At 43.3% G+C, this 21,338-nt stretch overlaps 2 protein-coding genes across 7 annotated transcripts in view; one reads left to right on the top strand and one right to left on the bottom strand.

The window, feature by feature from the left end:
• Positions 1-3,127: 3,127 nt before the first annotated feature.
• On the top strand, positions 3,128-11,912 carry LOC103184236 (uncharacterized). Of its 3 annotated transcripts, none has more exons than XM_042343482.1 (7): positions 3,128-3,410; positions 5,164-5,263; positions 6,188-6,250; positions 6,805-6,884; positions 7,624-7,754; positions 8,504-8,570; positions 9,014-11,912. In XM_042343482.1, exons 2-7 carry the CDS (start codon positions 5,190-5,192, stop codon positions 9,142-9,144), a joined length of 546 nt encoding a protein of 181 aa, XP_042199416.1. In that variant the 5' UTR covers positions 3,128-3,410; positions 5,164-5,189; the 3' UTR covers positions 9,145-11,912.
• A 1,327-nt stretch (positions 11,913-13,239) lies between these two features.
• Positions 13,240-21,338, bottom strand: part of clstn1 (calsyntenin 1) — a 34,149-nt gene continuing 26,050 nt past the window's right edge. For all 4 annotated transcript variants that reach the window (XM_042343506.1, XM_042343508.1, XM_042343507.1 and 1 more), the window contains 6 exons: positions 20,900-21,126; positions 19,575-19,745; positions 19,206-19,351; positions 18,601-18,736; positions 17,954-18,138; positions 13,240-16,531 (listed from right to left, as the gene is read on the bottom strand). In XM_042343506.1, the coding sequence (XP_042199440.1) occupies positions 16,340-16,531; positions 17,954-18,138; positions 18,601-18,736; positions 19,206-19,351; positions 19,575-19,745; positions 20,900-21,126 (1,057 nt within the window). In that variant the 3' untranslated portion in view covers positions 13,240-16,339. The remainder of the gene's footprint in view (positions 16,532-17,953; positions 18,139-18,600; positions 18,737-19,205; positions 19,352-19,574; positions 19,746-20,899; positions 21,127-21,338) is intronic.

Here is a 21,338-nt window from a genome sequence, read left to right as displayed (position 1 = left end):
CATTGGGTTGCCTTGGGTACAGTCCACACCTCAAACCTGTCCATCTGTTTTGAGTACCAGGACCACAAAATTCAAACATCAAAGCGAACAAGCTTGTGAGATGTTGTGTGTAAAAAATAAATTACCACCGTCTGCCTACATTGCATCCAAAAATGCCAAATCTTTTATCATTTGCAAACTTACTAATCTTTACTGGGCCTTAAATCTGTAACCAGTTGACATTTAGTCTGGATCGAAACCACCCATGACACTCCACCAAGTCTTCCACAGCTGTTAACCGTACTGGTTTGAAATGAAACAAAATGAAATCTCTAAACTCTGCGAACCTGAGAAGACTTTGAAATACGATCTGTGAGTGTTGCCCTCTCTCGCCTAGACGAAGGAGCCCAAATTGCATAAGGACTACAGTAAACTGCTTACGTTTAAGATTTTGGCTTAAACCCATTACATGGAGATAGACAGATATTGAAATGCAAAGGAGAAACGAGGGTTGAAGACAGCCCTGTCCACTTCTAACCTCTCTGGTTCCTGCTTCCTCCGGATCAGTGCGAGTGCGTGAGAGGGAGAAAGACACCAGATTAAACCAATGGGTTTATGTGGGAGGGAACGTGCAACCAAATCCTGCTCAGCCCGACTACACTGAAAGTGACAGTGCAGATAAAAACACAGAGAAAGGCTGTAGGAGGGTAAATACTATGAGATTATTTTCGCTGGCCAGCAAGTAAAGCAACCAGAGGACACGCGCGATTAATTGATCGCAAATGAAATTAAAGGGGAGATTAGAGGGAGATGGGGATCTTTATTAATAATAATCTTTGCATTTGATACAGCGCCTTATCACATCGTTGAAACGTCTCAAAGCTCTTCACTGAATATACTGTAAAGCGGAGTGACTGTATATTTTGTGGGCGAAACGCGGCAGCCAACTGCGCACAGCGACGTCCCCACAAACAGTCGTGGATTGAGTGACCGAATTATTATTTTTTGGGGGTTGGACTGATAATGGGGTTCCGACTTACACCTTGGTAAACAGAGGCGTGTGAAGGAAACTTTCCCAAGGTTTTGCCCCGCCCGGGATCGAACGTGGGTCCCCTCGCTTGTGAGGCGAGCGCTCTAACCATTACCCTACGGGACTCCACGAACATCTATGATATTAGGAGAATTCTGGCCGAGAATTAGGAATCTTCGCTCTGCGCTTCCTGCCTTTATTTCCGGTTGCTTGCTTGGTCGTTACTTATACCGTTACATCGCAATGACCCAGCGTGTGTTTTTGTAACCATTCCTGGCTTTATCTCATCTCGTTTACTGACAAGCGGTTTATCTCTGTGTCCTTAGGTGGCAGATTCACTTCATTCAATCCTAGAAGCACAGAAGGAGGCCATTCGGGCCATCGTTGCCTGTACTGGCTCTTTAAAAGAGCTACCAACTAGTCCCACTCCCCCTGCTCTTACCCCACAGCAGTTACCCTGTTTAATACAGTGAGCTGAGCTACTGTGTCCAGCGATGTTCACGTACACTCTCTCCTCTCCTACAATTCAGTCACTTGAACCCACGCACCCTCCTGCCCAATAAACTGGTCCCCTAATCCACGACCTTTTGTGGGGCACCGCTGTGTCCAATGGGTTGCCGCCGCATATCGCCCACAAACTGCACAGTCACTCCGCTTTACAGTGCACTCTGTGAAGCGCTTTGAGACGTCTCAAAGAGGGGATAAGGCACTGTATCAAATGCAAGGAATATTATTATTTATTATTATACCTCTGGCAGACATTGTTCCCACTCCAAATTGATCGGGAACCTGAATGCCGGCTGCTCGTCCCTCACCCGAGAGCTTTGTGCCCATTAGTCACAGAGGCTAACACCCCCCACCTCCCCCCCCCACCCCGATATCAGGGGTCTCCAACCAGTCAGTCTCCACAAGGTGGCACTGTCACATATGATTAAGAAGACAGGACGGATGGATAGATAATTGGCTGCCTAGTTTCACCCACAAAATACACAGTCACTTCACTTTACAGTATATCCTGGGAAGCGCTTTGAGACGCCTCGAAGACGTGATAAGGCGCTGTATCAAATGCAAGGATTATCATTATTATTGGAGCAAGCTTGTTTGTAGTGCAGCAAGGATCCTTCTAATACGGTTAATTCCCTTCACGTAAACAAAATAATAATAATTTGGGTCGTTCAATCCAAGACTGTTCGTGGACAATTGCTGCTGTGCGCAATTGGCTGCCACATTTCACCCACAAAACAGTCAATCCGCTTCACAGTCAATTACAGTGCTAAGGCTTTATATCAAATTTAAGGATTATTAATATTATTATAATAATTCTCCCACCCACCCACACACAAGCTGGAGCTCTCTCTCTCTCTTTTACACACACATACATCTCTTCTTTATACACTGAGGGTCGTGACATTGGAATGATCTGGCAATGTTTGCAATGGTGATTGTCCATTGAAAGGCTCAGAGCTCTTCATGAAACAGAAAACACATTCAAAAACCTGCCTCTCTAACTTGGCCAAGACAGGGGGGGGAGAGGAGGAGAGACAGAGACAGATACAATAGAGCAAGTCTGCATCAGAGAGAAACTAAAATCTTAATTTACAAGGGAATGAGAGAGGGAGAGAAAGTGGAAAAAAAAGATTGGAGCAGCAGAGTGTGTGAGAGTGGGAGAGAGAGAGTGACTGAGTGGTGAGAGAAGAGAACCAAGTGTGGATCAGAGCGAGTAATTGAGAGCAAATGGGGGGTGTGAGAGAGGGAGTGTGAGTGTGTGTGTCTGTCTGTGTGTTACAGCAAAGAATGAGAGTGAATGTGTTACAGCAAATAAAACATGAGAGTTAAAGTGTTTTGGTTTCAGCCCCAAATGTGAAACTGGACCAGAAACTGGAGATGGTGTCAAAGGGAAAATATGGGTTGTGGATCAAATGCTGAGAGATGGAATCTATTATGTGAGAGAAGGAATGAAAGAGAGGAGGGTGGGAAGAGAGAAAGGAGAGGGATAAGAGGGGGAAGGGGAGGAGAGAGGGGGGGAGGAGAGAAGAGGGAGAGAGAGAGAGCGAGAGGGGGCAGGGAAAAGAGAGAGGGAGGAGAGAGAAGGGAGGAAAGAGAGAGAGAGAGAAGGGGAGAGGAGAGAGAGAGAGAGGGAGGAAAGAGGGGAGAGAAAGAGAGAAGCTCAGCCTCACTGAGAGTGAGTTGCAGAGAGAGAGAGAGAGAGAGTGTGAGAGAGGGAGAGAGAGAGAGAGAGAGAGAAGATGCTGAAAGTGATTGCTCAGTCTTTGGCCATTTTCCTTCTCATTTTCCTCCTCGTCGCCAATTTCGTGGTGGTGAAAAGTGCAGAGGCAATTAACGTGGCGTACAGGAGGCTGTGCAGACACTGAGGGCAGCTCTGACCCCCCCCCACCAACTGGTATTTACTATGTGATTTGTTTGTTATGTGTTGGGGATACGTTTTGTTTTGTTATTGTATATTGTTTGATAACAATTTGCCATTTGATTTACTAACCAGAGAGAGAAATAGGGAGAAAGAGAGAGAGAGAGGGGGGAGGGTGTGTGTGTGGGGGGGTGTGGGGGGGGGGGGGGGGATAAGGAAAGGAGAGAGGGGGAAGGAAGAAAGAGAGATTGGGAGGAATTAGAGAGAGGGAGAGAGAAAGAGGGAGAAATAAAGGAAGGAAGGGGTGGGGGAGAGAGAGAGGGGGGGGAATAGAGAGAAAGGGGGGGAGGAATAGAGAGGGAAAGGGTGGGGGAGGAATAGAGTGGTAGGAAGAAAGAGAGAGAGAGAGAGTGGGGGAGGAAGGGAGTGTGAAGTCTGTTTCACTGAAATAAGTCAGAAAATGTCCAGACAAACTGGTTGTTAGAGAGAATCAATGGCTAAAATATCTAAACGGCATCTAAAGTTACCCCCCTCCTCCCCCCCAAAAAAAAAATATTTTACTTAATTTTAATAAAAAAAAGCTTTTTTTTTGAAAAACAGACCAATTTTTTTTACCAGTAAAATCCAGTTGTCGCTGTTGTTGTTTCTGCACTTTACAGATGTTACTATTTCTCATCATTTTCACTTGCAGTTCCGTTCACAGTGATTTGAGGGTATTTTTTTGGGGGGGGGGGTCAGATGTGGAGTTTTTTGTAAAAAAAATCAAAATACATATTTTTTTAAAAAAAGTAAAAAAACATAATTTGACAAAGTGTTTTTCTAAAAATTATTTTCGATTTAATTGGACGTTGTTTTTTGGGGGGTGTGTGTGCGGGAGGGGGGGTGGGGGTGGGGGTGAAGCACAGATAGTGGTTTTTTAAAAAAAATAAAATTTGAAACCATAATTTGTTTAATATAAAAAAAATCATTCGACAAATAAATGTCTTTTTCTATTGAATTGGACATTTTTGGGGGTGGGGTTGGGGGGGGGGGGAGGAAGAAGAGGATTTTTGGAGCTTCTTTTGGGTGGGGGTTGGAAAAAAGGAAGGATCAGATCATTAGTTTTGTCACAGGATATTTAATTCCCCCCCCACCCCCCCCCCTCAGCGTCCTCTGTCGCTAGGAGACCACAAAGATCTCAAACACCAACTCATTAACTAATGTTGTTAAACTCCCATCACAATCCACAGGTAAGAAGAGAGGCTGTGGCTGATGTTAGGGCTTGTGGCTGTGTCTGTGTGGAATTCAGTGGTTCGGTCACTCGCCTCTCAGAGCTGGAGTCAATCCAGCCAAAACCACACCGCTGGCCATGGACATCACTGTCCGGCCAGCTTTCCCTCCCGCTGCTTGTCGAGGAACCAATCTCCCCGTTGGGGCTTTGGCTTGCAAGGTTAACAGGAGCTGAGTGGGAGGGTTCCCCGCCCTCAGTGTGACTGGTCTGCCCACTGAGCCAGGCTAACGCGTATTTAATCCCGAGGGGAGGCTCTCAGCAGAACGCACACGGCTCATGGGAGCAGATTCCCAAACCTTGGTCCACACGCAGCTCCCCCCCCCCCCCTCCTCCTCCTCCCCATATCACCAGACTCTCTCTGCCTGCTGGGGTTTTTGGCTCTTCTTTCTTTCGTGTCCCCTCCACCTCTCTCCGCACTCACTCACTCACTCGCCGCGTGTTGCTGCAGGGCTGTGATTCTGAGAAATACTGGTGGGACTGTCCGGGCCATTGCTTTGGCCTTTTGCTTCACTGTTTTAGGTGTTTAAGGACAGACTGGCTGGACAATGTTGCATTACTGCCTGGCCCACACCGCCTATCACTTGAGCAGAAGGCTGCCTAAACGCAGCAGACTGAGATTGTAAGTATCTCTCAGGGATCTGAAGTACATAATGACAACGACTTTGCATTTATATAACGCCCTTCGCGCGAGGCAGTGTCTTGGAACGGTTAACAATGACCCCAAGCCAATCCTTGCATTTGATATGGCGCCTTATCACGTCTTCGAGACGTCTCAAAGTGCTTCACAGCATATACTGTGAAGTGAATTGACTGCATGTTTTGTGGGCGAAACGCGGCAGCCAAGCAGTGATCAGCGCAAGTGATTTTATTGATATTCCCAAGTTTTTTGGGGGGCAGATCAGGGGTTTGGGAATCCAAACGATAGCCAGCGGGAGGCGATGGGAAAATGCAGGGCTTGCGTTTCTGTCCTCGGAGATTCTAATAAAGCTTTCTCTCTCTCTCTCCATTTGTATATCTCAGCACTTTCAGTGCCAGCAACCACAACTGCATTCCCTGAGCACTCCCCAGGGCTTGAGGTTTTTGAGGGGAAACAAGTCCAGAGTGAGAGAAACATTACACACGAGAACAGAAAGAAGAAAAACTCCTCACACAGTCCCAAGTTCTTGTTTGCTGTTTGCAACCGTGGGAACAACAACAACAACTTGCATTTATACAGCGCTCCTTAGCGTCCCAGAGCGCTTGACAAGTTATCTTACGGTAACGTAAGATTTAAAGACACCGATGAAATGCGGGGTTCAAGAAACACAATGTTTTTTTTTGCATTAAAGGCAGAGAGAGAGATAGCAAGTGAAATAGAAGTCAAATAGCTTTCGTCAAATGAGGCATTCTGGCTGTAGGAGGTGTGGAGGTATGAGGCAATTGCAATTGGTGGGGTGGGGGGAAGGCGGCAAATAGAGGAAAGAAGGTGAGACATTTTCTATTTTACAATCATGGCGACGTGTGATTTTTACCTAAAACCGTTACCTGTTTTGCTCCTTTCCAGTCAGATCCTCGTGGTTCTAGTTGTGACTTTCTTTCTCGTTCCTCAGCTCTTTGTACTGTTCCGGTAAGTTAAAACTTTAACCAGGATCCTCCTCCCCCCGCCCCACCCCCCCCCACCCCATTCCCCAAGACTTGGTCGGAAAATGTTGGGAGTCCTGTAGAGCGTATTATTGGTTAGAGCACTCGCCTCGCAAGCAAGAGGACCTGGGTTCGATTCCCAGCTGGGACAAAACCTTAGACATGTTTCCTAACTCCACACGCGTCTGTTTGCCAAGCAGTAGGTAGGAACCTGGTTGCTAGTCGATTGGCGGATCACTTGCTGGGGGTAATAATCCCTTTAAAAAAAAACACATAAATATTAATAAATTGGTCACTCAATCCATGACTGTTTGAGGGACGCTGCTGCGCGCAATTGGCTGCCGCGTTTCGACCACGAAATACACAAGTCAATCCATTTTACAGTATATTCTGTGAAGCGCTTTGAGACGTCTTGGTGAGTGGGAGGGGGAGGAAGAGATTGTCAGCCAGAGCGCTGGTTGGAAATGAGCTGAATTATCTGGAGCAAAAACTCAGTTGCCCACTGTTTCCCCCCCCCCTACCAAACTCTTGATCTTTCAGACCAAAGTCATCGCGTTACTGTGAGCAACCCCTCCTCAGGAACCTAACCAGTTTCATCGTCCTTACCTTCCTCATGACAGGTAAGACACGTGGCTCAGCTTTGTACTGGGCTACAGGTAGGCACAACAACCCCAGCACTGCAGTCCCGAAATAATAACAGTCCTTGCATTTGATCACGTCGTCCAGAAGTCTCAAAGCGCTTCACAGGATATACTGTAAAATGTATTTTGTGGGTGAAATCCCACCTCTTGACCTACAAGATCAAATTTAAAGCCCTCCCCATCCCCCCCTAAAAAACATAGGAAATTCTTAAACAGGGCCTGAAATTTGGAGGGTCTTTTTGTTAAGCATTCGCAGAAAACGCGGCTTCCAAATACACAGTCATTACACCATCAGAAAATCCTGCGAAGTGCTTTGAAATTATTTTGACGACTTGCCAAGGAGCAATATAAAATGCTAGGATTCATTATTTTTATTTCAGAAGGAAGGGTATTAATGCATTATGGGGTTGAGTGGGTGGGTTTAAAATATCTGCCAAGATCTAATAAAATAGTGGAACGGGCTGGGCTGAATGGCCTCTTCCTATGTTTGCTATGTGGTCAGTGCTGTAACATGAAATGTGTGTTAAATATTGGATGAGACGTTAAGACGTCTATAGCATGAGCTGAGGGAGATCTCAATGTAACCAACATGTTATGCAAGGAATTCATGTTCACAAAGCGCTCTGGGACATGACCCTGTGTGAAGGGCGCTAAATAAATGCAAGTTGTTGTTGTTGGAGTCAACGACTGATACTTTTGGTGAAATTCATTCCTTTAGGGTTTACAGTTGTTCTGACTTTGATGGACCCAGTGCCTCGGGAGGTGAAAGTGGCTTTCCACGTGTTTGGAGTAGCATCTTTTGCACAGGGAATGCTAACAATTGCCTTCACTGTTACTGCTCCTGAATGTGTAAGTTCCTTTTCCCACACATATATATATATATGAATATTTTTGTACACATACGCATACACTAAACCTCACATAAGTCAAATCAGTTGGGACCATACATTTAATATGACTTATGCAAAGTATGAGTTATGTCAAATATGGGTAGATGTACCACTTAGATAATTTATACAGATCAGACTTTTGAGTTTTGCTATATATTTTTTCTGAGACATTAACCCAAGGGACTATCTGCCTGTTCAGGTGGACGTTAAATGACCTGACCAGCGCTTTGAGATGTCTCAACAACGTGATAAGGCTCTGTATCGAATGCAAGGACTATTATTATAATACAGCTTTGCTTCACACAGCTCACAATAGGAAACAGTGTTAGGCTGATCGCAGTCAGTGGGAAGAAGAGCTCCATTCATCTGGGCTGAATTCAACATCCCTTAACAGTGGCCTCTCCCGCTCTGATCTGTCGCACACAGATCCAGGACCCATTGACTGCATTTATCCTGACAGGAGAGGGCACTCAGAGTAAAAATAGGTTGTCCCAGTTGCATTGAGGCTTCGACTCCAATCACATCAATATGAAATGCAAAGCAAACAGCACAGAACTTGCTGTCAGACACATTTGCGTATCACTGAATACAGAGGCTCGGGCCACCCAGAAATAGGCAAAACAACACAAGCAGAACAACAAATTACTATAACTGTAGACGTTTGGACTTCAGTATTAAATCTCTCTAAGTTTATTCTTTACCTTTTAGGCAAAGACGACCCCTGAGCTGTATCGCTTGTCCCTCGTGTTGTCTGTATTGAGTGCTCTCGCAACAGGTATGTGCAGAGATCGACACTGGCCCTTTAACTTGAGATTTCAAATGAAGCGCTGGGCTGCTGCACCGCGCGAGGGGCTCTATGTTGTTGTTTGAAATATACGAGTATGTTCAGCTCCGCCTCACAAGATGCCAGCATTATTGTTAACCGTGCTAGTCGACACCAGCGACTGAGGGCAGAGCTGGGCATCAGTTCTCACTGTCGGCCTTCATTACATCGCCATGCCCAGCGAGGGAGATTTTATAACATGGACTAATTTTAGGAGATTTCCACCCAAGTCAAGTAAAGATTTAGAATTGGAGAGGGTGGGTGGGTGGGGAGGTGGGGGTAGTGGTAGTGTCTGAGCTCTTAAGCTACTTTAAATGCACGTCATCAGTAATTTTAAAATGTGTCGTACATTAATTTTGTATTTTCTTTTTTTTTCTTAAATGTTTAAAAACAAGTGTTCGTCCTTTTCACAATACCTTTCTGGCTCGCTAACATTTTCTACCCGGGGATGGTGCTTAATAAGCGTTCCCGGGCTGGGATCTGCTACGAACCCGTCTCGCACTGTTCCTGCCTGTGGCACGTTTAACAAAAAAATCCAGGCCAGCCCTCGCCTCGGAAGGAGAGACCAACGACTCAAAACCATGAATAACACAATCGGTCGCCAAAGCAACAGCCACGCAACAACATTCCAGCGTCTGAGCCATTATCAAGTTGAGTTGACCACCCAGTCAGGTCGTATGAAAAGTCACAAAGAAATTATTAACCCGCTGCAGAGACAGCTGCCTCCTTTTTATTTGTACAATTATCGCTCTCGTTAGTAAAACAGCTAAACTCGGTCACTATGTCCAGCTGTACAGCCAGATTCAGTCAGACCATTTAAGTTTAATGATCTTCATTAATATTGCATCCACTAACCTCTCGTCTTTGTGCAGGTAAAACTGGTAGTTGCACAACTATTAAAAGGGACTTTTTTTCTTAACTAAAAAAATGTTTTTAATAGGAGAGATACCGCCTGCCGAACACTGACCTTTATATCTTAGCGCTGCTGCTGGACAATTACGATTACGAGTGGGCTATGCTGGAGCCGTCTAATCCCTCATGTCCTTAAAAATAAACGACTGGGATTTTCACCTTCCCTGAGTATGTGTTTGGAATCGTAAAGATTCTATTCTTTTACCAGAACAGTTGCCAGCTCGAGAGAGAGAGAAACTCTCCCCCCCCCCACTCTGTACCCCAGACACAGACTGAAGCCTCTGCGTGTGGGATACATGCTCTACTTAGGGTTGATACTTGGGGATGCTGAGGCAGAGTCAGGTAATGGACAGTGGTGTGGGCCAGTGCAGCAAGAGGCCCGTGTACACATTATCCAAACCACACGGCACCACTTCACCCGATTCAATGGAAAAGTGACTCTAAAACAGTTCCCCAGGTGTGGAATTCAGTGAGTGAGTTTCACAGGTCAGTAGGGTCCTGCTTCAAGTCAGCTGCCCCGCGCTGATGTAAGGCTGGATGGCATTACAATTGGACTCACTGAGCCTGGGCTGGGCTTTGGCGTGGGAGAAGAGGGGAAAAAGTGAAAGAAGGCATACACAAGTAGTCAGAGTTCCCAACTCCAATCGCTATCCAGTAACCCCAGTTGATGGAAAGTATGTGTGCGCGCGCCTTATGTACAGCAAGACAGTGTGCAAACGCACAAGCTCACATATAGGTAAAGCAGGACTTGCGGGTGCACTGTATATGCAATATGCAGGATGTCCTGCTTTGCGTGCACCCACCCACTCTGGTCTGACTCTGATCACAGCTCATGGACCAAAAGCAAGACCCTTGCTTTATCACTCCCGTTTCAGATGGGTTTTGCCCACAATTGGATGGGAGGGAGTTTGTAGCGGTTTCCCATCGTTGATCAGCTCATTTTGCTCTTGTGCTATCTCTGCTGATTGCATTGCGATACATGCCAGATCTCTCATTTCCTCACTGTAGTCAGTCACAAGTCACTATGGTACGGATCAGTTTTTCGCGAGTGGCCTAATGATAGTTTGCGTAACAGAACTCACTGTCCCTTTTCACTAACAAACCAGTGAGTACTTTTGAAAGAAATAGAATGGTAACGTGTTGGTTTCAAGGCAGGTACTGGGTGTGGGGTTGGGGGGGGGGGGGGGGAAGGGAATATACTTTGTATTGATAAAACTTTTGCCATTTCAAACGTTGGCATCAATGTGACCTCTGAGTTACTTACAGGCTCGCGCCCCAATTATCCCGTGTGAAACTGGGTTGAATTCTGCATCATTATGCTGTTGGGGCTGAGCAGCTCGCTCTCAAGTTGTGACGCTGTTAACACTTAATATGTTTTAATGAGAGAATAAGATGCTGTACTTTGTTCAGAAGCACTGAATCGTAAGACCGGCGGCACTGCAGATGTTTTAAAGATGTAGCAACAAAGAATTGTTTACATGCCAGTTGTGAAATGTATAGCAAAACACTTAAGACACTGTTGGAAATTAATTGTGATTATTTTGTTTCAATCGTTAAGACTGTTTTCCCATGTTGAGTTATAACTTCTTAAAAAGAGGGTTTGTGTACTCTTTCCACCCCCACCCCTTCCCGAATCATCTCCTTTCACTGGTCCCGGTCTAAATCCATCCTCCCCTCTTGTCAAGAGCTAACAAGAAACGCGCACACACGCACATCCAGCAGACTTCCCTTGATACCCAATGACTGAATTCTGGAGCACGAGATTGAAGGTGCGAGTCTTTGCACGTGGCTCAGTTGATTGCAGATTCAAGCCCTAAATTGGGATTGGAGCTCAAAATCTAGTGTCCAGTCAATTACACTGCAGTCATGGGGCGGGTGAGGGGAGATCTGCATAGTTGGGAGGGGTACCAGTCCTTCAGAGAAGGCCTTAAAAGCACCTGCCTCTTCTTCGGACATTCAAACCATTTGGATTAAACCTCTCACCCGATGGGCTGCCCCCTCCCACTCCACAGCACTGCACTGGGAGCACCATTTTAGACTATCAGCTCAAAGTCCTGACATGGGGCTTTGAACCCATGAGCTCCTGAGGTCGAAAGAGTACAACTGATTGAAGCCAAGCTGACACCTCAAGGGCACACGTGTGGATGGATGGCAGACAAGGATTGAGCTCTGCTGCAACACTTGACGCACTGCAGGATCTTGTCAGCGAGGTCCTTGTGCAGCCATCAGATTCCCGCCTAGGTCAGTGCGTTCAGCAGACAGGCTCGAGGGAGGAAACCGGGACTTAAGTCTTGTATTGAGCAATAATGACTTTCAGCAGTTTTGTTGACTGGAGCCGTTTGGCAACATTGTATTTTCAATAAATATTTTGTGGAAACCCAATCGTTCCCTCTGCCCTCCCATTATTCTTTCCAACTGGGTTCGTGGAAGCCCTGTTCAAAATTCAGGGATTATTGCTTGTTCCTCTTGCAAGGGACTTGTGAGCTGCCCACAAAACACAGTCACTCCACTTTACAGTGCAGTAAACCTCACGTAAGTTGTATCAGTTGGGACCATACATTTAATATTTATTATGAGTTATGTCAAACTTACATAGAATACAGTATAAACTCTTGAACTGGACTCGGGCAGATGTATGATTTAGGCGATCATACAATTTATACAGATTAGATTTATGCGAGTTATTACCATAATTCGTAAGAGCTTTGGGTCGTCCTCCCAACATGGAAAGGCGCTACTCTATACTAATGTATTACTGCAGATGAAAGATCTTGATGCGTTCAATAGTTACACTGTCACAATGAAAACAGAGGCTGACCTGCTATCTCGTCCATGTGGTCCTTCGAGTGCAGGGAGCAAGATCAAACAGGCACTGCTCAACGCCAGCATCTGAAAAAAAAGTTTGCCAGTCTAGTGTGGATTATCAGGGCAATCTTCAATGCCTTCTGTCCTAAAAAAAATTCTGTATCACCTGGTCATTCATGAGGAAAGAGGCAGGAACCGTGTTCATCGCAAAATCCACCCCAAATGTTTGAAAAGAATCAATCAGGGAAATCTACACCACATCAATCAGGATCTGATGGGAGGCTAACCGTCCCCTTCAAGTACAGGCATGAAACTCCACAATTCTAGTTCACCAACGGAGGAGAAGATTTAAACGAGTTCATACAAATTGTGCAAGTCTGCGCCATCCAATATTCTGGGCGCACAGCCCCATTTAGTGGTGAGAGGATAAAATTACACGGTCAACTTAAAAAAAAAGCCAACACATATCCAGCACAAAGACTGTCAATTCTTTCACTGACCAAAACATTCCATTTGGCCGTTCACACGCAGACATCAATTAAGATGTACAATGTACCTTCACATAGTTACGCGGAGGGATACATTTGGCCCAACTGATCTGTACCAGTATATATACTTCACATGAGCTCCCAACCCCTCCTTTTCCACTCTGTTCTCTTCTCCCTTAAGTATGCACCTGTTTTTTTAAATTAAAAATGCCTTCTCATCCTATAAGATCAGGGACTTCTCGAAGTTCCTGTTCAAACGAACACTCAGGTGAGATGCACTCCTTCCTCGATTGGCTTCAACCTATCTGTAGTCTAAGTAAGTTAACAGGAAAGGGAAGGCGAAGAAAGAAAAGTCAAATTATTTTTTCATGTACACACTATACCAAGTCCCAACACTACTTTCACACTACTATGTATTTACGATTGGAAATTTATTGTTGCTTAAAGATCGTTCAAATTGACCTACCATATACAGATCTGCAAGTAATACCCATATTGGCTACATACAATTTAACAAGATTACACCTTTATTAGCTTTTAACGTAGCCTTTAAGCCTAATACATTATCAACGTTGACAATACATGGATCGACTTCAAGTCTTATACACAACATGATCACAAGACATCTATGTCAGACAAATACTTTAAAACATAGGATTTAAAAGTTTCCACCTTTGATAAAACTATTACTTTCCTTAACTTGACAGAAAAAAACTCAAGTAAAACCATATTCCCCATTGTTAAGAAATCTACAATTTAAAGTTACAAAATAATTATTCGCAAACTACTCCACTTCTTGAATGTGCATCATTAACAGTTATGTCATTTGTGAAAGGCAAAGGCACTCCCAATCCGCTCATCTCAATCCAGTTTCAATTGCATGTTTCTGCCCAGAAGCACGATGCAGAAAAGCAGACCTGGCTTCGAGAATTTAACTGTGGCCCAAAACTGGGAATCCAATGTCATCATGTACAGAATCAGATAAGATTGGCAAAAATCTGATTTAATGGCATTCTCTGTACAGTGCATTGTGTCTGGAATTTCCAATTAGGTAAGAACCTTTAATTGGTCCCAGACCCAAAATTCATCTGGTCCAATCCTCAATGCCTTACCATTTAGGTTCCTCCAGCGTTTTGGAAAATTCTTAAATTCAGTCTTGAGCGGGAAACTGATTTCCCACAGGTCTTTTATGAACGGTGGAAGACCCGCTTCCAATACAAGACTTCTCCAAAATTCTGCATGACCTTGAATATTAAACACAATGGTCTTTTAAGGCTGGGACAAGATGAAATTTCAGGCATCTGGATGTCAACTGGAAAACAACTCTCAAACTACTTTAAAAATGTTTATTAGTACTAGTTTAGCAGCACACAAATTTTCACAACTGTCCTTCCCCCAGTTAAAGTCCTTCGTTAAAAATCCTGGCGTCAACGTAGTCAGTAAACTTGACGGCTCAGTGAGAAACAAAATGCCAATTGGTCTGTGTGGCTTATTAGCCATAAAGTCAGACAAGCTCTTGGAAAGCCCATTACAAAACAGACTCAACTCTGTTGAAGGCTAGCAACGTTTAATTAAAGAAGTGCATTTTCAGTGTAGCCAGTGTAATGACTTAATTTCTTAGTCACAGGGCCAGAATAGCATTTACTGAAGCCGTCATTGATGTAGCATTCTTTATGGGGGGGGAGACCCCCAGCTCCACCGTCATGTAGCAGTTAATGGGGGGGGGGGGGCCTACATCAAGTTTCCTTTGGGACGCCAGCCTTTTCAGTTTGCTTCAACAACAGACAATCCTCAACTACATCCTCTGCTCCCTATAAGTGAGTCCATATCTTACACGTTCTCCATTTCCAAGGTTCACTCTAAGCAAATCAGGCCTGGAAATTCACCATGTCTTCTTAGATCAGAAGAACTGAATCTTCTCTTTTGGCTCAAACATCCTAAACCCATTGGAATTTTCCCACCAAATATCCTTATTTTCTAGCAAGTTTGGGATTCCAAGTAGCATGTGGTCTAGGGATTAGAGATACAAGAGCCCAGAGATTACTTGCACCTCTCACCGGGCCTTCCAAAGGAAAGCCTCAATTCACCTCATCTTTTCTAGTGTTGACCTACTATTACATTTATTTACAGTCAAAAATTATCATCCTCACGTGATTCTGCAAGAGCTGTTGCCTTGCTCAGTCGTTTTGCCCAGAACCTTTCCTGATCATTTCAATCGATTACCAGTTTAGCTGGCCAGGCCTGCTCAGTGCACCTCACACTCAAAAGCTGTGTACTTTTTTCTTAAATAACCTTCCGGCAAATTTTTCAGATCAGATAGAAATTCAATTAAAAAAACAGACAGAGCACAGTTTTAAAACCACCACAAAAACATGATTCACAAATATGAGCCAATTTCTTTGTACAATTTCAACTACAATAGAACCAGGAAAAAATAAAACCCAAGTTTACTAAACGTAAACAAATAGCTTAAAACTACAGTACAGTTTAATGTACAGGAGCTACTAGTAGTTATCTAAAATGCATATTGATCCAACAGGGACAACGTTGAATAGTGTTTTCTATTAAATTCTTGCACTTTGTGGAGACTTCATAACCTATCACCATAAAACTCAATTTTAAAAAGACAGCATTACCTTTGGTTAGTCTCTATAGGGCCAGCTTCATCTCATTTCACCCAGTGCATACTGATGGGCTCACAATACCAAGTTGTAGCCAATCTATATTATAGTTAAATGTCAACTTTCTCATTTTAATTAAAAGTTAAGAGTTACGATTAACTTGAGGATGAATGGATTTACAACTCGGGGCATGTTACATGCTTAGGAACACAAGGTTTTTCGATAGCAACTCTAGGTTTGTGCCGGTGAAGCAGTTCAAATTGCCTAAAAAAAATTACACATTTCCCTTACATAAAGAGTTAGCTCTGAAATATAAATTACAGTAGTACTTTTTGTAGCATCAGTAATGACTTGTTCAAAATTAAGTCTATTTATGACAGCCAGAATATTATATCAAGTACATTTGCGTCAAAGCCTCAAAAGGCCAACATAAATGATACATCGTCTCTTTACATTTCTCACGTTTCAAATTCTATTGTGTCCAATCCCCGTTTTCACTACCACAATGACAGTAATTACAGAATTTCAATATATTTACAAAATATTAAAAATCTTGTTATTCCTCTACATAAATTGACCTTTTTTCTGCGCTTTTTGTTTTCCACATGCACTAGAGAGAGAGAGAGAATATCTAAAGGTGACCAGGCCAAAAACCAAGCAACTTTCAAACACTACTGAATGCAATTTCTCTTTTGAATGAAGAACAGAAAAAAAAAACACGCAAGAAGCTGCCTCTTAGAGCAAAAAAAAAGGACAGTCCTGAAATTCATGTGTTTCGTCTACCAAGAGTCACTCATCTGAGATGACATGAAGAAAAAGTGCAAGATGGTTCCTTAGGTAAGATGGAGTGGGCAACGAGGGAAGTCTTCAAAGCACAAACAGATAGCAGGAAAAATCAATAGGTAAGAGTAGAGTCATCCCATTCAAGTTGCTGCTGTCGGTTTACATTCTGCTGGTCTTCCTGTTCACCTTCCTCTTCCTCACTGCTTTCAGATTCTGCACTAGTGATGTCATCTTCCTCATCACCTTCCTCACTCTCCTCCTCTTCTTCCTCCTCTTCCTCACTACTATGTTGGTCCTCATACGTCTAGAGTTGTACAGAACATTTGTAGATCAACGTTACAACAACTTGTGTGCACGGCAGCTTTCACATAACATGAACCCCTCAAAGAACTTTTTTCTCAACAAAAAGCAGGGGGGAAATGAGGAGGAATGTGAATGTGTTTGCCAAAGGCCCAGCACAGTAGAAAAACCAAGACTTTTAAGAGGGTTTTGAAAGCAGGGATGGACAGCAGGCACAAGACAAATGATTTATAAATGGCCTGGACTTGGGCATTGGGAGTACAATTTCCAAGTTTGCAGATGATACTAAGCTAGGAAAAGTAGTAAACAGTGAGGAGGATAGTAGCATATAGACTGCAAATGGACATAGACAGACTGGTAACATGGGCAGACACGTGGCAGATGAAGTTTAATATGGAGAAATGCTAAGCGATGCATTTTGGGAGGAAGAATGAGGAGAGGCTGATGGTACAAACGTAAAGGGGGTGAAGGAACAGAGAGACCTGGGGGTCATATAGTAAATCTTTGAAGGTGGCAGGACAGGTGGATAAAGCTTTTAAAAAGCATACGAGATACTAGGCTTTATAAATAGGGGCATAGAATACACAAGTCATGAAGTTATGATGAACCTTTATGAAACACTGGTTAGGCCTCAGCGAGAGACTGAGTTCAGTTCTGGACCCCACACTTTAAGGAAGGATGTCAAGGCATTGGAGAGGGTGCAAAGGAGATTGACCAGGATGGTACCAAGAATGAGCGACTTCAATTATCAGGAGAGGTTAGAGAAGCTAGAATTATTCTCCTTGGAGCAGAGAAGGTTAAGAGGAGACTTAATAGAAGTTTTCAAAATTATGAAGAGATTCGATGCAGTGAACAAGGAGAAACTATTTCCACTGGAGGGTGGGTTGGTAACCCAAGGATACCGATTTAAAATAATTGTTAGGGGAAACAGAGGGTAGGTGATGAGAAATTTTTTCACAGCGAGTTGATTGGATCTGGAATGTATTGCCAGAAAGGGTGGTGGAAGCTGATTCGATAACAAGAGTAATTATCTGGGGAGGACAAGTTTGCAGGGCTATGGGGAGAGCGCAGGTGAGTGGGATTGAATTGGATAGCTCTTTTCAAAGAGCTGGCACAGACACTATGGACTGAATGGCCTCCTTCTGTGCTGTATAATTCTATGAAGACAAGGGGACTTGAGGAGTTTCACACAACAGTGGCTGAATGCCTAAGGGACAGAAAGAGTAAGGAACATGCAGTAGATGAAAGGCAAGGGGCACAGGTAGGAGAATAGGGCTGAAGGAGGTTGCTGAAAAAAGCTGAGGCAAGATCACAAAGGGATTTGAAGGCTAGGAAGAGGATTAAGCAACTAAACAAGAGTCATTCTCTGCTTCATCAAGTCACTGTCTTAAGCGGGTGTGATTGGGAATAATTAAAAAAAAACTACCTCCATAGGATTCACTGTAATAGTTAAAGCTGAATCGTCCCAGTCCATCTCATTCTCCTTCCCATTTTCTTGGTCACTCAATGTCCGTTGATGTGCAGCACGGATTCGGAAAACTCCGAGGATGATCATAAAGACGAGGAAGCTGACGCAGACGACAATAACTATAGTCGCTGCACTGGGCACCACTGGAAAATAATATATTTTTTAAAAAAACTTATAACTAGTCCACAATCATTGAATATAAACTGCAGTTTCAATCGTGTGAAAAAGACTCGCCCCCAAATCAGACTTCAAGAACAACAACTTGCATTTTTACAGCGGCCTTCACGGGGGTAGCATCCCGGAGTGCTTTAACACCAAAACAAAGTTTAACCAATTCCCGCCAAACTAGAATTTTCTAAAAAGAACTTGCAAACAGTGCTTTGTATTGTCATTGAGCAGCGAGCAATTTATTTGAAAAAAAAGAATGAGAACAAAATCCCCCTGGCGCTGGTTACATGGTGTAACTGGTATCAATCCTGTATTTTCAATTTTATGTCAATTCTACCGCAATCTCTGAAGTCAGTTCTTTCAATGCTGTAACCCGAAGTATACAGATTTTAAAACAACTTGTATTTGAACAATTAATTTCAAACAATTTCGGATACCTGAGGACGGGTGGGGATTTGCCAGGTTATGTCCCGACAAGTCCACTGAAGAATGGTGAACTGGGTGAACAAACTGTGGCTGTGCCATTAAATGGTTAGGATGTTCCACTGGATTAGCTGTGTGAATCACATTGACCTGAAATGATCAAAACAGTACAATAAGAATTTAAATTAAAAAAGAGTTCAAAGCTTGTACAATAATATTAAACTCTTAAGATTGAATAAGTGAGTTTCAGGCCCCTTATTCAAATCCTGTTGGTACTAGTATAAAGGAATCTCCCCTTTGACCAGCTTGTAGTTATAATAGCACCTTTCAACAACAACAAATTTCATTTATATAGTGACTTTCACATGCGGAAGACATCCCAAGGCGTTACCACAGGATGAACTTTACAGTATATTCTGTGAAGGGCTTTGAGACGTCTCGACGATGTGATAAGGCCCTATATCAAATGCAAGGATTATTATTATCTAACCACTTTACGGAGAAGATATGCAGCATCAAGATTGAAGGAGGTGATGGAATAAGGGTGTTATGAAAGGCACAGTCAAAGATGTGTTGTAATGGGTTCTCGTGCATTTTATTTTTTAAAGTTTCAAAGTACCTCAACGCTGAACTCATTGCTGGTATAGCGTCCATTTAGTTCTGAGCAAACAAGTTTGAACTTCCTTTCAAATAGGGTTTCGGTGTTCCAATTTCGGTAACGGATTAAATGTAGCATCTCTTCATAGCTTGCCATGGTGTCAACACCTATGCACGTCAAAATAAATGAGTGACAAGCAGATTCCTACAATCTAAGTTTTTAGAACATTATAGTGACATTATAAAAAGGTAGATTTTTAGGCAGGATTTAAAGACAGAAATGAAGGGGTAAGAAAGAGGAAATTTGAGGTTAGGGGCTTTGCAAATACCTGCCCTGAAAAGCCCTCAGTATTTGTAGAATAAGGTCATCAGATTCTCACTTAATGCTCACCTGTGACAGTCATGCCGGTAGAGGAGTTACTAGTCTCCATGCCTCTTTGCTGGAGCTGAGACTGATCAACCTCCAAGGTCTCCTCTTCTGGATTGAGCTCATCCCCAAGGACAGTGATCTCACAAGTATCCAGATTGTGCATGATCTCCTCAGACACCATAGATTCTTGGACTGGAAACAATAAAAAACACGAAGCACAGTAAAACGCTTGAAGCCATGGGATTGTTTTTCACCACTAGAAATACAATATGCTATGGCTTGAAGATCCACATTAAAATTCCCACAGCATCAATTAACAAAGTGAAGCACATACCAAGGTGCAGCAGGATACAATTCTGCACACAACAAGCCCATGACCTCAGATGCAATGATTACTGTGCTGGTCAGTCACTTGCTTAAAAAAAACTGTCGGGCACATCCAACTTTGATCCACCCATACTTTCTTACAGCCAATTAATACAGTGGTGTTAACAGATGCTTAGAATAGCTGTCTGCCCCAAATGTGGAGTCCTGTAGCTCAGTGGTTAGAGCACTCGCTTTGCAAGTGAGAGACCTGAATTCAATTCCAGGCAGAGGGCGAAACCTTGGGCAAGTTTCCTTACTCCACACAGAGCCTAATAATAATCCCTCCAAAACCAAAAACAATAATAAATTGGTCATTTTCAATCTACGACTGTTTGTGGGACATTGCTGTGCGCAATTGGCTGCCGCGTTCGCCCACAAATATACAGTCAATTCACTTGACAGTGTGTTCTGTGAAGCGCTTTGGGACGTCCTCCCGACGTGAAAAGCGCTATATCAAATGCAAGGATTATTATTATTATTATTATTAATGTATACGAGATACTGAAGTTCAATGTCTAGAATTTTCTGTCAAAGGGCTTCATGGACTAGATCTACCATTAATTACAGCTTCAACAATCATCTAATTTTGCATTAATCTAGTCCAGAACATAACTGCTCTTGAGACAGGAAGGTTTAATAAACTATACTGAACCAGAATAGATTGCTTTATTGAAATAAATTGTTTCTAAAAAAACACCAGGAGCTGCAAGACTCAGCCTGTGCAAACACAGATTTGGAACTCATGCGATTTCAAGCATTATGTACCAACACTGGAAAGAGGCAGCATTTCATAATTAAATTGGCTGTTGTTCTCAAACTGTTCCTGTGATAAAGTAATGTTAAGATAGTTCAGGTATTGAGAAAAACAGGTGTTTTATGGAGGATGGCATTGAAAACGGTCATTGGTAGGGCTACTGTACTAATTATTTTTCACCTGGTTGGACAATGGTGCATCAATTCAAAAAGTTGGCAGGAATTACCTGTTGGCTCATCTTCATCCTCTCCCTCTGGTTCCACCTCTCGGGTAATGGTACTGACGATTTTGAGCTCTGGGAACAATGGAACACCTTCGTGGCTCACAAATTCAGAAGCAGCTCGTGCAAAATGATCAATGCCACTCACGCTTATCTTTGGTTCATCGGGTTGAAGCACCATCACATAACCCTCCACATCTGGGACACTTATGCATGTCTCTTCATTGAAGCATCTGAAATACAAAAATAATCAATTGCAGAGTTACTGTTCGAACATAAGGTACATTTTACCCAAGACTTTTGAAGTTCAATGTCTACCAACAATTAGAACTTGCTGTCAAAGGTCTTCTAATATGTAGCTGTTAATGACTGTGTGAAATTCAGACAGACGGTTCGGTGTAGAGACAGCCAATATCAGACAAGACAAACAGGTGGCGGTAAAGTA

The sequence above is a fragment of the Callorhinchus milii genome, unplaced genomic scaffold (assembly GCF_018977255.1).
Source record: "Callorhinchus milii isolate IMCB2004 unplaced genomic scaffold, IMCB_Cmil_1.0 Scaffold24, whole genome shotgun sequence".
Lineage (NCBI taxonomy): Eukaryota > Metazoa > Chordata > Chondrichthyes > Chimaeriformes > Callorhinchidae > Callorhinchus > Callorhinchus milii.
This window is presented reverse-complemented; position numbering and strand designations above follow the sequence as displayed.

Coding starts and splice junctions, on each gene's coding strand:
- LOC103184236 (XM_042343482.1), top strand. CDS start 5,190: ATGTTGCATTACTGCCTGGCCCACACCGCCTATCACTTGAGCAGAAGG. Junction 6,885..7,623: donor CCTTACCTTCCTCATGACAG/GTAAGACACGTG, acceptor TCATTCCTTTAG/GGTTTACAGTTGTTCTGACT. Junction 7,755..8,503: donor CTGTTACTGCTCCTGAATGT/GTAAGTTCCTTT, acceptor TTTACCTTTTAG/GCAAAGACGACCCCTGAGCT.